This window comes from Peromyscus californicus, unplaced genomic scaffold (assembly GCF_007827085.1).
Source record: "Peromyscus californicus insignis strain IS unplaced genomic scaffold, ASM782708v3 Scaffold_6__1_contigs__length_162567912, whole genome shotgun sequence".
NCBI classification, from domain to species: Eukaryota; Metazoa; Chordata; class Mammalia; order Rodentia; family Cricetidae; genus Peromyscus; species Peromyscus californicus.
The window spans coordinates 133,285,455-133,302,772 of record NW_026294584.1 but is presented as its reverse complement, the minus strand read 5'-3'; the positions used below and the strand labels follow the sequence as shown (position 1 = coordinate 133,302,772).

Genomic DNA, 17,318 nt, shown 5'->3' with positions numbered 1-17,318 from the left:
AAAACAACTTGAGGAAGAAAGGTTTGTTTCCCTTACACTTCTCCACCACAGTCCATCGTCATCAAAGGAAGTCAGGTAGGAACTCAAGGCAGGAACCCAGAGGCGGGCATTGAAGCAAAGGCCATGGAGGGGTGCTGCTTACTGGCTTGCTCCTTATGACTTGTTCAGCCTGCTTTCTCATAACACCCAGGACCACCAGCCAAGGGGTGGCACCACCCATGATATAGAGTACCAGCTTGTCTATGGCCTGATCTTATGGAGGCATTTTCTCAGAAAGTTTTCTCTTCTCAAGTGACTCCACCTTGTGTCAAGTTGACATAAAAACTAACAAGCACAGGGGAAGCATTGGGACAATGACTTGGGAGAATTTTCAGACAATTAAAAAGAATAAGTATGTTCAAACAACAATTGTAATCCCAAACAATTTAAAGAGTACATGGGTACACTCCAGGAGTACAAAATCAAAAAGATGGATGAAAAGGAAGTCAGTCTCAGTTATGAAAATAAGATTGCTGAAGAAAACCCAAACTTGAATGCTGGAAATGACAAAATCAATAAGCCATATAAAAACACAAATGGAAAGTCTCACCAGCAGAATGACTCCTATGGGAAACAGAGAATCAAGGATGGGACAACAAGGTAAAGGAACTGGATCATTCAGTCATAGACAGTAATAAATTTAAACAGAAAGTGGGAGAGTATTGGGACACCATGAAAAGATCTAACATTCAGATTATGAGCATAAAAAGATAAAAGCACTATAGATAGGAAATAGGAATATTTTCAATATAATTATAGGAAAATTCCTGAAACTAGAGAAAAAGATGCTCACCTAGACATAAGAGACCTACAGAACTCCCAAATAGGGCCAGAAAAGAAACTCCCTATGACATATTAGAATGACAGAATAAAGAAAGGATATCAAAAGCTACAAGAGATAAAAGTTAAGTCACCTAGAAATCAGACCCATCAAAATAACACTTGATTATTCAGAAGAGACTTTTAAAGTAAGAAGGGTCTGGAAAGATGTATTCAGAGTTCTGAAAGTCCATAACTGTCCACCATACTCTTACACCCAGCAAAACTATTCAAAGTGAAGAAGAAATAACTTCCCATGATAAAAACAGATTAAAAGAATTTATGTCTGCTAAGCTAAATCTACAGAGAGTACTCTAAGGAAGGAATACTTCAGTCTGAAGACAAGGGTAAACACACCAAAGAGTTCACCTTTGTTTCAGAACAGTTAATTAAAAAGAAGAAATGAGGCCTAAAAACACCCCAACAATATGGCAGACATTCATACACATTGTTCAATAATAACTCTTAATGGTCTCAATTCTCCAATGAAGAGACACAGTTTGGATTAGAAAACAGTATTCATCTTTTTGATACCTTCAAGAAACATGCCTCACCACCACCAAGAGACCCTACCTTAGGGTAAAAGGATGACAAAGCTGTTCCTAGTAACCAGAACCAGGAAACAGGCAGCACAGGTGTTCTAATAGCCAACAAAATAGACTTCAAGCCAAAACTGGTTACAAGAGTTAGTGAGGCTCCATACTCATCAGAGGAACAATTCACTAAGAAGACTTTATAATTCTGAACACATATATACCAAATGCATTGAACCCAATTTCATAAAAGAAATACTATTAGATTTAATACCACAGATTAACCCCAATACAGTAATAATGCGTGACTTTAATACTCCACTCTCACCAGTGGATGGGTGAGCTGGACAAAAATTAAACAGACATTAGAGTTAAATAACATAACAAATGGGTCTCTCGGGGTTCTATAGAACATTCTACAAAAACACTAAATATACTTTCTTTTCAGCAGCACTTGTAATTCTCTCCACAAATTAAAACACAAAGCAGGGGCCTATTAGGCTGAGGAAGCTGTTTTGGCTGAAACCTTTTGGGCTGGAGCTCTTTCAGGCTGAGGAGTTGGTGAAAACTGAAGAGGAGGCTAGGAAAACACCTCCAACTGAAGACAAAGAGACAAACCCCCTTGGCAGAGCGGCAGCAGAGATGCCAGAAACTGAGCTTTTACCCGCTGAGGAGTCAGTGAAAACAAGGAGATTGGAACAGGAACGCATTTAATCCCAGCACACTGGGAAGGAGCCATCTCCATGGGACCAGAACAGATCTGAACACTCTGCCTGAGGCCAACCCAGGGCCAAGCTGCCAATCCTGTAAAACCCAACAACTCGGAGGTATTGGTGAGATTGCCCTACTGAACAACCTGCTCAACTGAGATCTATTCAGGAGAGGATTCAGAATCCTACAGTCTGCAGTCTGAGGAAACAAGATCAGCTGAGGAGTTGATGAATGAGCAAAACATGACCTGAGAACACAAAAGAAGGCGCCGCCCAGCCAATGAACCAGATCACCAGAATCATAAGCCTACCCTACACCGACTCGGAACAGGTAAGGCCCCATATCTGGACAGGCAGATCAGGTCTCTAGCACCTAGGCCCTACCCTTCGGACTCCCAGGGACCAGACAGCTACCTTTCCCTGCCCCCTGCCAAATAAAACCAACCCCTACGAACCTAACAACCACTGGAACCATAAGCATACTCTGCACCAATTGGGAACAACTGCTCCCTGAGACAGAACCCACTAACACTGATTGGACTAAGCTGTTCCTGAAAAAACAGAGCCCAACAGCACCGATTTGACCAAGAACTCCTAGTGGACCAAGACTAACAATTAGAACAAGAGAGGCACCTTCAGACACAGACACCACCTACACTGAGCAGAGGAAAAGATGAGTAGATGCCAGTGCAAAAATACAGGCAACAACATAAAGACCTATATGACAACATCAGAACCTAGCGATTCTACACCTGCAAGACCTGAACATACCAAGGTAGAAGCAGAAAAAAAAATCAATCCTAAAAATGACCTTAAGAAGATGATAGAGGCCCTTAAAGAGAAAATGAAAAACTCCCTTAAAGAGGAAATAAAAAATTCCCTTAAAGAAACGGAAGAAAAAACAAACCAAAAATTAGAAGAAATCAAAGAAAGCCAAGAAAAAGTAATTAAACAGATGAAGGAAACAGTTCAAGATTTGAAAATTGAAATTGAGACAATAAAGAAAACACAAACTGAGGGAATGCTGGAAATAGAAATCCTGACTAAACGAACAGGAACTACAGAAGCAAGCATAACTAACCAAATGCAAGAGATGGAACAGAGAATCTCTGACATTGAAGACACAATAGAGAAAATAGATTCATCAGTCAAACAAAACACTAAAGACAAAAAAGTCGTAACACAAAACGTCCAAGAAATTTGGGACACCATGAAAAGACCAAACCTAAGAATAATAGGGATAGAAGAAGGAGAAGAATACCAACTCAAAGGCACAGAAAATATATTCAACAAAATCATAGAGGAAAACTTTCCTAACCTAAAGAAAGAAATACCTATGAAAATACAAGAAGCTTACAGAACACCAAATAGGCTGAATCAAAAAAAAAAAAGTCCCCTCGCCACATAATAATCAAAACACTAAACATACAGAACAAAGAGAAAATATTAAGAGCTGCAAAGGAAAAAGATCAAGTAACATAAAGGCAAACCCATCAGAATAACACCAGCATTCTCAATGGAGACTATGAAAGCTAGAAGGTCCTGGACAAATGTTATGCAGACACTAAGAGACCATAGATGCCAACCCAGACTATTATATCCAGCAAACCAGATTTAAACAATACAGCCCTACAGAAAGCACTAGAAGGAAAAATCCAACCTAAAGAAGCTAAACACACCCATGAAAACTCAGGCAATAGATAATCCCACACCAACAAATATCAAAGAAGGAAAATGTAACACTACCACAAAAAAATAACAGGAATTAACAATCACTGGTCATTAACATTCATCAATATCAATAGTCTCAACTCACCTATAAAAAGACACAGACTAACAGAATGGATAAGAAAACAGGATCCATCCTTCTGCTGCATACAAGAAACACAACTTAACTTCAAAGACAGACATTACCTCAGAATAAAGGGTTGGGAAAAGACTTTCCAATCAAATGGACCTAAGAAGCAAGCTGGTGTAGCTATCCTAATATCTAATAAAATAGACTTCAAACTAAAATCAATCGAAAGAGATCAGGATGGACATTACATATTTATCACAGGAAAAATCCACCAAGATGAAGTCTCGATTCTGAACATTTATGCCCCAAATACAAAGGCACCCACATTTATAAAAGAAACATTACTAAAGCTTGAGTCACACATCAAACCCCACACATTAGTAGTAGGAGATTTCAATACACCACTCTCACCAAAAGACAGATCTACCAGACTGAAACTTAACAAAGAAATAAAGGACCTAACAGATGTTATGACTCAAATGGACTTGATAGATATCTACAGAACATTCCATCCTAACACAAAAGAATATACCTTCTTCTCAGCACCCTATGGAACCTTCTCTAAAACTGACCACATGCTTGGTCACAAAACAAACCTCAACAGCTACAAAAACATTGGAATAACCTCCTGTATCTTATCGGACCACCATGCCTTAAAGTTAGACTTCAACAAAAACAAAAATTATGGAAAACCTACAATCTCATGGAAACTGAATACCCACCTGAAACACAAATGGGTCAAGGAAGAAATAAAGAAAGAAATTAAAGATTTCCTAGAATTCAATGAAAATGAAAGTACAACATACTCAAACTTATGGGGCACTATGAAATCAGTGCTAAGAGGAAAATTCATAGCTCTAAATGCACACATAAAGAAGATGGAGAAATCTCATACCAATGACTTAACAGCACAACTGAAAGCTCTAGAACAAAAAGAAATAAACTCACCCAGGAGAAATAGATGCCAGGAAATAATCAAATTGAAATCAATGAAATAGAAGCCAAGAGAACAATACAAAGAATCAATGAAACAAAGAGTTGGTTCTTTGAAAAAAATCAACAAGATAGACAAACCCCTAGCCAAATTAACCAAAAGGCAAAGAGAGAGCACCCAAATTAACAAAATCAGAAATGAAAAGGGAGACATAACAACCAACAATGAAGAAATCCAGAGAATCATCAGGTCATACTTCAAAAACCTGTACTCCACAAAATTGGAAAATCTGGAAGACATGAACAATTTTCTGGATAGATACCACATACCAAAGTTAAATCAAGACCAGATAAACTATTTAAATAGACCAATAACACCTAAAGAAATAGAAACAGTCATCAAAAGTCTCCCAACCAAAAAAAAGCCCAGGACCAGATGGTTTCAGTGCAGAATTCTACCAGATTTTCAAAGAAGAACTAATTCCAGTACTCTTCAAATTGTTTCACACAATAGAAACAGAAGGAACATTACCACACACTTTTTATGAGGCTACAATTACCCTGATACCCAAACCACACAAAGATGCAACAAAGAAAGAGAATTACAGACCAATCTCCCTCATGAACATTGATACAAAAATATTCAACAAAATATTGGTAAACTGAATCCAAGAACACATCAAAAAAATTATCCACCATGACCAAGTAGGTTTCATCCCAAGGATGCAAGGATGGTTCAACATACGAAAATCTGTCAATGTAATACACCATATAAACAAACTGAAAGAAAAAAAAAACACATGACCATCTCATTAGATGCTGAAAAAGCCTTTGACGAAATCCAACACCCCTTCTTGATAAAGGTCTTAGATCAGGAATACAAGGAACATTCCTAAACGTAATAAAGGCAATTTATAGCAAACCAGCAGCCACCATCAAATTAAACGGAGAGAAACTCAAAGCCATTCCACTAAAATCAGGAACAAAACAAGGCTATCCACCCTCCTCATACTTATTCAATATAGTACTTGAAGTTCTAGCTAGAGCAATAAGACAACAAAAGGAGATGAAAGGGATACATATTGGAAAGGAAGAAGTCAAACTTTCACTATTTGCAGATGATATGATAGTATACATAAGTGACCCCAAAAAATCTACCAGGGAAGTCCTACAGCTGATAAACCCCTTCAGTAAAGTGGCAGGATACAAGATCAACTCAAAAAAATCAGTAGCTCTCCTATACACAAATGATAAAAGGGCTGAGAAAGAAGTCAGAGAAACATCACTCTTTATTATAGCCACAAATAATATAAAATACCTTAGGATAACACAAATTAAACAAGTGAAGGACCTTTTTGATAAGAACTTTAAATCTCTAAAGAAAAAAATTGAAGACGATATCAGAAAATGGAAGGATCTCCCATGCTCATGGATAGGTAGGATTAACATAATAAAAATGGCCATCTTACCAAAAGCAATCTACAGATTCAATGCAATCCACATCAAAATCCCAACAATTCAAGCCAGGCGGTGGTGGCGAATGCCTTTAATCCCAGCACTCGGGAGGCAGAGCCAGGCAGATCTCTGTGAGTTCGAGGCCAGCCTGGGCTACCAAGTGAGTTCCAGGAGAGGCGCAAAGCTACACAGAGAAACCCTGTCTCGAAAAACCAAAAAAAAAAAAAAAAAAAAAAAAAAAAAAAAAAAACCAACAATTCTGTACAGACTTGGAAAGAAAAATACTCAACTTCATATGGAAAAACAAAAGACCCAGGATAGCTGAAAGAATCCTGTATAATAAAGCAGCCTCTGGAGGCATCATCATCCCTGACTTCAAGCTCTACTATAGAGCTATAGTAATAAAAACAGGTTGGTACTGGCATAAAAACTGACATACAGACCAATGGAATCGAATTGAAGACCCTGACATTAATCCATGCACATATGAACACATGATTTTTCACAAAGAAGCCAAAACTATACAATGGAAAAAAGAAAGTATCTTCAACAAATGGTGCTGGCATAAGTGGATGTCATTATGTAAAAGATTACAAGTAGATCCATATCTGTCACCATGCACAAAATTCAAGTCCAAGTGGATCAAAGACCTCAACATAAATTCATTACACTAAATTTAATAGAAGAGAAAGTAGGAAGTACTCTTGAACGCATTGGCACAGGAGAACACTTCCTAAATATAATACTAGCAGCACAGACAATGAGCACAACAATTAATAAATGGGACCTCTTGAAACTGAGAAGCTTTTGTAGGGCAAAAGACACGGTCAATAAGACAAAAAGACAGCCTACAGAATGGGAAAAGACCTTCACCAACCCCACATCTGACAGAGGACTGATCTCCATAGCATATAAATAACTCAAGAAACTAGACATCAAAATACTGAACAATCCAATTTAAAAAATGGGCTAAAGAGCTAAACAGAGAATTCTCAAAAGAAGAATCACAAATGTCTGAAAGACATTTAAAGAAATGTTCAACATCCTTAATCATCAGAGAAATGCAAATCAAAACGACTCTGAGATACCACCTTACACCTGTCAGAATGGCTATGATCAAAAACACTAATGACAGTCTATGTTGGAGAGGATGCAGAACTAAGGGAACACTCCTCCACTGTTGGTGGGAATGCAAACTTGTACAACCACTGTGCAAATCAGTATGGCAGTTTCTCAGAAAATTGGGAATTGATCTACCTCAAGACCCAGCCATGCCACTCTTGGACATATACCCAAGGAATGCTCAATCATACCACAAAGGTACATGCTCAACTATGTTCATAGCAGCACTGTTTGTAATAGCCAGAACCTGGAAACAACTTAGATGCCCGTCAACTGAAGAATGGATGAAGAAAATGTGGTACATATACACAATGGAGTACTACTCAGCAGAGAAAAACAATGACAGCATGAAATTTGCAGGCAAAAGGATGGAACTAGAAAATACCATCCTGAGTGAGGTAACCCAAACCCAGAAGGACAAACATGGTATGTACTCACTCATAAGTGAATACTAGAAATAAAGCAAAGAACAATCAGACTGCCACCCACAGAACCTGGGAGGCTATATAGCAGGGGGGACCCTATTATAAGACTGTGGCTTATAATAAGTTTTGGTTTTACTCAATTACTGGGCAAGCCTCAATGAAACATTTCACTATTAGGATAAGAATTTATACTGTATCAAGCTGATAATAGAAAAACTAACTAACTAACTAACTAACTAACTAACTAACTAACTAACTAACTAACTAACTAAATAAATAAACAAACACAAAGCAGGATTTAACGAATATATTAAAATTGAAAAGGACATCTGTATTCTATCTGGCCACAATGGAATGGGCTAGATAGCAAAAGAAAGTGCTGACTAGTTTTATGTCAGCTTGACACAAACTAAAGTCATCTGAAAGGAGGGAACCTCAAATTGAGAAAATGCTTCCACAAAAATCTGGCTGTGGGCAGTTTTCCTAATTAGTGATTGATAGGGGAGGTTCTGGGCTGGTGGTCCTGGGTTTTATAAGAAAGCAAGCTGAGCAAGCCATGGGGAGCAAGCCAGTAAGCAGCATCCTTCCATGGCCTCTGCATCAACTCCTGCCTCCAGGTTTCAACCCTGTTTGACTTTAATGACTTCCTTCAGTGATAGACTATGTTGTGGAAGTGTAAGCCGGCTTGCTTTTGGTCATGTTGTTTCATCATAGCAATAAGATTTCTAACTAGGACAGAAAGTAAGGGAAATATACAAACTCACAGAGACTAAACACAGAATTTTATGGTAATAGAATCAAGGAAGAAACAAGGAAATGCTGTGGGATGGTCTGTATGTCAAATGTGTTGCTGATTGGTCAATAAATAAAACACTGATTGGCCAGTAGCCAGACAGGAAGTATAGGCGGGACTAACAGAGAGGAGAATTGAGAGAACAGGAAGGTGTGGGGAGACACTGCCAGCCGCTGCCGCTGCCATGACAAGCAGCATGTGAAGATGCAGGTAAGCCACGAGCCACGTGGCAAGGTATAGGTTTATAGAAATGGATTAATTTAAGATATAAGAACAGTTAGCAAGAAGCCTGGCACGGCCATACAGTTTGTAAGCAATATAAGACTCTGTGTTTACTTGGTTGGGTCTGAGCAGCTGTGGGACTGGCGAGTGACAGAGATTTGTCCTGACTGTGGGCCAGGCAGGAAAACTCTAGCTACAAGGAAAATTTAAAAATCTTAAAATTGAGTGAAAATGAAAATAACATACTAAAATCTATGGAACACAGTGGAGGTAATCCTAAGAAGAAAGTCTTTAGCTCTTTGTGACTACATCATTACATTTGAGAGATCTAAATAACTTGATGATACACCTACAAACCTTGGAAAAAATAAGAATAGACAACATCCCAAAACACTAGAAGGAAAGAGGTAATCATAACCAGGGCTGAAATTAATAAAATAGAAACAAAATTACAAATAAACAGAAAATAAAGAGTTGATTCTTTGAAAAAGAATTGATGATTGACAAGGGTAGATACCCACAGAGGTTTCCTAGTGAGAACTTACTCAGGGTCCGAGAATCTGAGCTTGCTTTACCTAGTAGGGCTGCATAAAGGGATGAGCATGGGCATGGTTACCAGGTGTTTGGAAGGGTCTACACTTGGCTGTGCAGTGTGCTTTGATCTAGCAAGGGGGAGGTCTTTTGCCCCAGCCGTTGGCATTGTTATAAAAAGCCCTTTTGAAGAGGCAGAAGGGCTGTTGGGTTTTGATCCAGATCTTCCCAAAGCTATCCTGTGTTTCTGTCTCCTCTTCTCTATCTTTCTATCTAAAAGTTTCTTATCCTTCTCTCCTCCTCATAGGAACCCTTTTAAATTGTGGGAGCTGCCTCCCACAGATAAGCCATTAAACAAATTAAATTCCCCCTCCACAAGAAAAGATTCATTAATAAAATTACAGATGAAAGGGGAGACATTAAAAGAAATACTGAGGAAATTAAGAGATTCATTAAGAATATACTTTAAAAACTTATATTCCACTAAACTTGAAAATCCAAAAGGAACAGATGAATTTCTAAATGTGTATAATCCACTAAAGTTCAATCAGAATGAGATAAATAATAATAGACCCTAAGAACCAATAAGGTAGAAGTATTAATTTAAAATCTCCAACTGAAAACAGGATCAGATAGGTTCAGAACAGAGTTCTGACAGATTTTCAAAGAAGAAAATTAATGTCAAATTATTCCACAAAATAAAAAGGATGGAATCCTTCTATTATTATTATTATTATTATTTTAAGGTAAGGTCTCACTGTGTTATCCTTGCTGTCATGAAATTCACTATGTAGACCAGGCTGAACTCAAACTCACAGAGACCCACCTGCCTCTATTCTTTAATCTGTGATTAAAGTTGTGCACCACCATGCTTTGCCCAAATTCTTTTTGTGAAGCCAGCATTGTTGTGATACCAAAACCATGCAAAGACCCAACAAAGAGAATTATAGGACCAATCTGATGAACGCAGACATAAAAGAGCTTTCAATAAAGAACTTACAAATCAAATTCAAGAACATTTTAAAAAGATCATCTACCGTGATCAAGTAGGCTTCATCTCAATGATAGAGGGATAGTTCAACATGTGTAAATCAATAAGTATAATCTACCACATAAATAGTTTCAAGGGCAGAAACCACATGGTCATCTCATTAGGTGCAGAAAAAGCCTATGATAAAATCCAACATCCTTTCATGATAAAAGTCCTGGAGAATCTAAGGATACAGGGGACATATGCTAATGTAAAGACAGTGCAGTAAGCCCAGAGCTATCATACTGAATGGAGAAAACTTTGAAGCATATCTACTTAAGGTTAAGATTATCCACTCCTGTCCAACATAGCACTTGAAGTCTCACCAAGAGCAGCAAGACACCAGGAGGAGACAAGAGTATACAAATAGGAAAGGACAAACTCAAAAGTACCAATATTTGCAGATGATACAATTCTATACATAAGAGAAGGTAAAGACTCTGCCAGAAGTCTCCTAAAGCTGATAAACCCAGCAGAGTATCAGGATACAATGTAACACACAAAAAGTCAGGAGCCTTCTTACATGCCACCTTTTTAAAAAGATCTAAGGAATTGAAAGACCTGTACAATGAAAACTTTAAGATATTGAAGAAAGAAATTAGTGCAGATGCAGTGTAACATGAATCGTAAAAGGTTTTATAACAAAAAACCTGGAGCCAATTATTGGGGTGAAAGCTGAAAGATCAGAGAAACAGAATAAGCCAGCCATGCTCTTACCTCTACGAAATCCTCAGCCTCAAGAGAGTGAGTTCCTGTTTCCTCACACCTTTTATACCCTTTTCTGCCCTGCCATTCTATTTCCTGGGATTAAAGGTGTGTATGCGTCCCAAGCAAAGGCATGAGATCTCAAATGCTGAGATTAAAGGTGTGTGCCACCACGCCTGGCTCTGTTCCATTATGGTCTTGAACTCCCAGAGATCTCTGTCTCCTGAGTGATAGGATTAAGGGTGTGTGCCATCACTGTCCGGTCTCTTTGTCTAATCTAGTGGCTAGCTCTGCCCTCTGATCCCCACATAAGTTTTATTGGGGTACACAATATATCACCACAATTCAGGAAGGTGGGAAGACCTCCCATTTTCGTATACTGATAGTATTAATATTGTGAACTGGCCACCCTACTCAAAGCAATCTACAGATCCAGTACAGTCCCCATGAAAAATCTCAACACAATTCTTCACAGAAATTGAAAAAAAAACTTTCAAAATTCATATCAAAAACAGAAGACCCAGGACAACCCACATTCCCCCAAACAATAAAATACACTGCCAGAGGAATCACCAGTTTTAAGTTATACTATAGAGCTGTAGTAGTAAAAGTCATATAATGGTGTCTTTAAAATAAACACATTGATTAATGGAATGGAATTGAGGACCCAGATAAACCTCATAAACTTACATCCATGTGAATTTTGAAAAAGAGGCCCAAAATACATATTGGAGAAGACAGCCTCTCAACAAGTAGTGGTCTCATTGAATAGCTGCATGTCAAAGAATGAAACAACATCCTTCCCTCTCACTTCTAATAAAAGTCCAAAATAAAAAAATGGTTACAGGACCTCAACCTAAGAATTGATACCCAGAACCTATTAGAGGAAAAAGGTAGTACTTTTCAACTAACAGGCACAGGTGAGGCTTTCTGAATAGTGTTCTGATAGCATAGTCAACCAAAAGCTGATAAATGGGACCTCGTGAAACTGTACAGCAGAAGACATCGTCATTCAAGTGAAGTTGCAGCCTGCGGGATCTGTTCCTAGCCATCCCCAGGGGATTGTTCACAGTCCAGTCACCATTCAGGGGTGATTACACTGTGGAAACAGAGCTAACCACCATCTTTGTAATCATCACCTCTGAGTAGCAGCTTTAGAGAATATAATAATAGTGTTTTGTGTACTAATCTATAATCACTTGTGTGAGTGGGTAAAGAACCAGGAAAAGGAGTAGAAAACTATTCAGAGGACAATAGCCTTTGGTCTGCTATCTTAACCTTTTCCAACAACACACACATATCACACCCTTCATGTATCTGTTGAGTTCTCCCATCCTTTCATTATTTTTTTCTGAATTTCCTGTTTTATTGAACATATTAGCCACAATTTATTTTGAAGTTTATATTTAATCGTTTCAGTAACTGAGTCACCATGGGTCTGCTTATATTGCTTATTTTACTCCTTGTTCACTATTGGTTCAAATACCATGAAACTGTATACTATATTTAATAAAACTACTGTGCTTTAAAAAATGTCCATGAGACTCTAGAAAATGATGTCCTCAGGAGGCAGAGAGGATTGATCCTGTCCTGTGGGGTTAGACTGCAGGGCAAGCACTTTAATCGCCATGGACTTTTTTTAGTGGGAGCCTGTCCCTTGTTTATCACTATCATTGTTTATTTGACCATTTCAAGTTTTACTTTCTAATAAAAAGTGAAACCTACTCCCAGGTTTGCAATGTCCATTTAATAAATGTACATTTATGTGTTCTTACCAGGTCATATAGGCACTTTGAAAATAGGAACTGTGTTTTTTGCTTGCCTCAGCATATTCATAGCAACTAAAACACTCCTAGACTTTAGCAGAATCTCAGTTTGTATAAGCTATTTTCTTTTATTCTGCATAGTGTAGCAATAAAGGGGGGGGTAATGCTGTTCATTATTTTTCAGTAAACTCTAAAGAAACTCGGTCTGCTAAATCTTCTCTATGTTGCCCAGTCCTGATGACCTCATACAAGAAAAGAGTCTTTTGTTACAGGAAAACGTGTCATTCAAGGATGTGTGTGTGGATTTCACCAAGGAAGAGTGGTATTTGCTGGACCCTGCTCAGAAAGTGCTTTACAGAGATGTGATCCTGGAGAACTATAGCAACTTTGTCTCAGTAGGTAAGGGTTTTTCCTCAGTGGCTACCAGTCACACACATTTCCAAGATTGGGAGGGAATGTTTGTAATGTCCAATTTGAAGCTTAGGAGTCTTAAGGCTTTAGGGTCTGAGATGATCTATCTCTCTTTGCTGTGACAATGGCGTATTCTCACCTCTCTGCAGGATATTGAGGGCCTTCCTGAACCCTAGCTGAAGCTGTACCTTTATTTTCCTTCATTTTTTTCAGTTCACAAAGCTAAGCTATTGAGCACCCAGCCTGGGTTATTTTGTCTTAACAGGGCATTGTGTGACTAAGCCAGATGTGATCTTCAAGATAGAGCAAGGCGAAGATCCCTGGATACCAGAAAACAGATTCCAATGCCACCCAGGTACAGTAGTGAGTTCACTGGCAAGAGAAAGTAGCCTTGTATCATTGGGTAAGGTAGGTTACTGCCTTAGGGTTTCTATTGCTGTGAAGAGACACCATGACCACAGCAACTCTTACAAAGGAAAAGATTGAGGCTGGCTTACAGTTCAGAGGTTTAGTTCATCGTCATCATGGTGGGAAGTATAGTGGCATACAGGCAGACATGGTGCTGGAGAGGTAGCTGAGAGTATGCATCTGGATTCACAGGTAGCAGGAAGAGACAGTGAGCCATTAGGCCTGGCTTGAGATTCTGAAACCTCAAAGCCCACTCCCCAGTGACAACACTTCCTCCAACAAGGACACACCTCCTAATTCCTCTCAAGTAGTGCCACTCTCTGGTGACCAGACATGAAACTCTATGAGCCTATGGGGGCCATCCTGTTCAAACTACCACAATTACCTCTGGAATGTTTTTTCAGAAATGTTCTATTTTACTCCAGACCTCTGGAAATGACCAAGGACAGCTTCCCACATCCTGTTGCCTTAATGATTCCTCCGTCTGTCTCTTGTTCATAAACACTTTTTCTTTTCTTTCTTTCTTTTTTTTTTATTTTATTTATTATGTATACAGTGTTCTGTCTGCATGTATGTCTCAAGCCAGAAGAGGGCACCAGATCTCATTACAGATGGTTGTGAGCCACCATGTGGTTGCTGGGACTTGAACTCAGGACCTCTGGAAGAGCAGCCAGTGCTCTTAACCTCTGAGCTATCTCTCCAGCCCAATACTTTTTCTTTTGCTTGGACATTTTAGTGTGTTTTATTTTTACCATAAATCCAAAGTCAGTTGACTTCATCTTGGATTTTTTTTCTTGGTTAATTTCTCTTTATCTTTACAAATTATGCACCTTCTCTCTATTTTCTTTGGATGCCTTTCATTAGCAGATACCCATGTACTTCCATATATTCCACTTAACAGATATATAATGGTGAACATTCACTGTGGTACAGTCATGTTCTAGGTAACTGAGAAAATAATGTAGCAGATATTATAGAATATATACTACAGTGAAGAGCAAAATCATGTAGATACAATTATTTATTTTCATACACACTTGAGTACTTACACATATTTGTGTATGCACACACAGGTATCGGTTGGTGGTAAGTATGATAAGGAGAGCCCACACACCGGAAGGGAGACTAAAGTATGACGATGTTATGCTATTTGGCACAGAGGTCAGAGAAAACTTAAATGAGGCCTGTGTTACATCTAATACTTTTAGGGAGTAAGAATGAACCATCTGACTTGCCGGGCGGTAAGCACTCGGGAGGCAGAGGCAGGCGGATCTCTGTGAGTTCGAGGCCAGCCTGGTCTACAAAGTGAGTTCCAGGAAAGGCGCAAAACTACACAGAGAAACCCTGTCTTGAAAACCAAAAAAAAAAAAAAAAAAAAAAAAAAAAAAAAAAAAAAAAAAGAATGAACCATCTGGACTAAAAGTATTGTAGACAGAGAGAATTGAGGTTCCAGGCCTCTAGGACAGGTTTGTTCTGTTTGAACAGTAGTGGACAGACCATCGTGGCTGGAAAGTAAGGTATATGGGAAAGACAGGTGGAATGGTGTTGTGAGTAGTATCCCCATGGCTCATGGAAGATACAGTAATTTTATCCTGAGGGATGCAAGAAATGCTGTTTTGAGTTAATCTAGATCAGACTGAATCATCAGACTTATTTTCGGCTTCAGAGGATTTGTCTAGCTTGTGCAGTAGTTGTGGGGATGTGTTTAGTGGGTGGACATGAGCTAGGAAGGGACACCAGCTAAGAAACTCCTGTGTACTCCAGAAGAAAGGGTCGTGGCCAAGACCATCTCAGAGGCGCTGAGAAGTGCTGGGTTTGTATGGGTATCTTGAAGATAGAGCCACGAGATTGCTGTTGGAGAAAGAGTACAAGAGAGTCAAACATGACTTGAATTTTTTATCTCAAGCAACTGGACAAGTTAGGAAGCCACTTACTGAGATAGAGAAAACACAGAACAAACATGATTGAGAAAGGATTGTTACAGATTCAGTTTTAAATGGAAAAAGTTGGAGGTAACTGTTCAAATCTGGCCTGGAGTTCACTTTAAGGTTGGAGATATCCAAGGGTGGAATGCCTTCCTGAGGCTGGAACTAGATGTATCTATTTGAAGGCATCAGTTTTAATTGGTATTATGGTGTGTGGTTAGATGAAATGTGGAGCCGAGATAGGTAGATGTCCTTTTAAAAGACCAGTGAACATCTTCGGTGCATCCTGGCTGCGGCTGCTGCTACTGCTCTTCTCTCTTTCTGTTTGGTCTTTATGCCCCTCTTGCCTCCGCCCCCATCCATAGTGCTTCCTCTGTTTCCCCTTTAAAACATAAAAGATACTTCAGTTGTAAGGAAGTGCCTCATGCCATAGTTTCCAGCCCCATTCTTCTTCTCCTTCTCCTCCTTCTCCTCCTCCTCCTCCTCCTCCTCCTCCTCCTCCTCCTCCTCCTCCCTCTTCCTCTCCTTTTATTTCTTTTTGTATTTTCAAGACAGGGTTCCTCTGTGTTACAGCCCTAGCTGTCCTGGAACTCACTCTGTAGACCAGGCTGGTGTTGAACTCACAGTGCTCATGAGTGCTGGGATCAAAGGTGTGTGCCACCATGCTCGGCTGTTGTTGCCCCACCCCTTTTCACATGAAGCATCCGGTTCGTTGTTTTTTTTTTCTTCACTAGCCTGATGGTAGACCATAGAAATAACGTATTCCAACTATTACATGATTCTGTTCTACCTGCCTTATATTTCTTTTTGTTCTCTAAAATTTATACTAAGCCTCATAATTTCTATCTTAGTTAGGGTTTCTGTTGCTGTGATAAAACATCATGACCAAAAGCAACTTGGGGAGGAAAGGGTTTATTTGGCGTATGTATCTTGAATCATGATTCTTTTCACTGAGCACACACAAAAAGCCCTTATGTCAGTTTCTTTCTTACCCTGGTGTAATTCCTGCTGTAGTCCACTAAGGGAAGCCAAGGTGGGAACTCAGAACAGGTGGGAACCTGGAGGCAGGAGCCGATGTAGAGACCATGGAGGAATGCTGCTTACTGGCTTGCTCATCCTGCTTTCTTACAGCACCCAGGACCACCAGCCCAGGGGTGGCACCAGCCGCAATGGGCTGGGCCCTCCCCCATCAGTAATTAGCAAATGCCCTACAGGCTTGCCTACAGTGGGACCTTATGGAGGCAATTTCTCAATTGAGTTTCCCTCCCCTCAGATGACTATTGCTCTGTCAAGTTGACAGAAAACCAGCCAGCACACTTTTCTGTACCTGAAGTATGTCTGTCGTCTCTCCTTTGTCTAAATTTTCATTTCCTTTTAATATTTTTTCAAATAAGTAATACTGTATCTGTGAGGTGTTTAGACATTGTGTGCTTACTATATCCATTACGTCGGAGCACATTTTTGCTGTTACTAGCATATATTTTATTTCTACAGCCGTCCAGTGGCTATAGGCCCAGAACTCAGATCTGATCATCCAGGTTGCATAGGATTTCTTTCCCACTGAGATTTTCTTCCAAAAAGAAGGATCTCTTAGTTGTCCTCTTCTGGTCTATTGGATGCTGCTGGTCAGATTAGCTATGGATCCAGGCTTCAGAGGAGTCATCCTCTTGGTACAGTTAGGAAGTGTTCTGCA

The 17,318-nt window shown here is 39.3% G+C and overlaps 1 protein-coding gene across 4 annotated transcripts in view; it reads left to right on the top strand.

Moving 5' to 3' along the window:
* Nucleotides 1-17,318, top strand: part of Znf248 (zinc finger protein 248) — a 34,465-nt gene that overhangs the window by 10,940 nt on the left and 6,207 nt on the right. The window contains exons 3-4 of one of the 4 annotated variants that reach the window (XM_052719309.1): nt 13,154-13,280; nt 13,558-13,647. The exons of 1 other annotated variant lie outside the window; for it this stretch is intronic. In XM_052719309.1, coding sequence (XP_052575269.1) covers nt 13,154-13,280; nt 13,558-13,647 — 217 coding nt within the window. Of the gene's footprint in view, nt 1-13,153; nt 13,281-13,557; nt 13,648-17,318 lie in introns of those variants that run through there. 2 more of the 4 variants (XM_052719311.1, XM_052719310.1) reach the window with 2 other exon arrangements.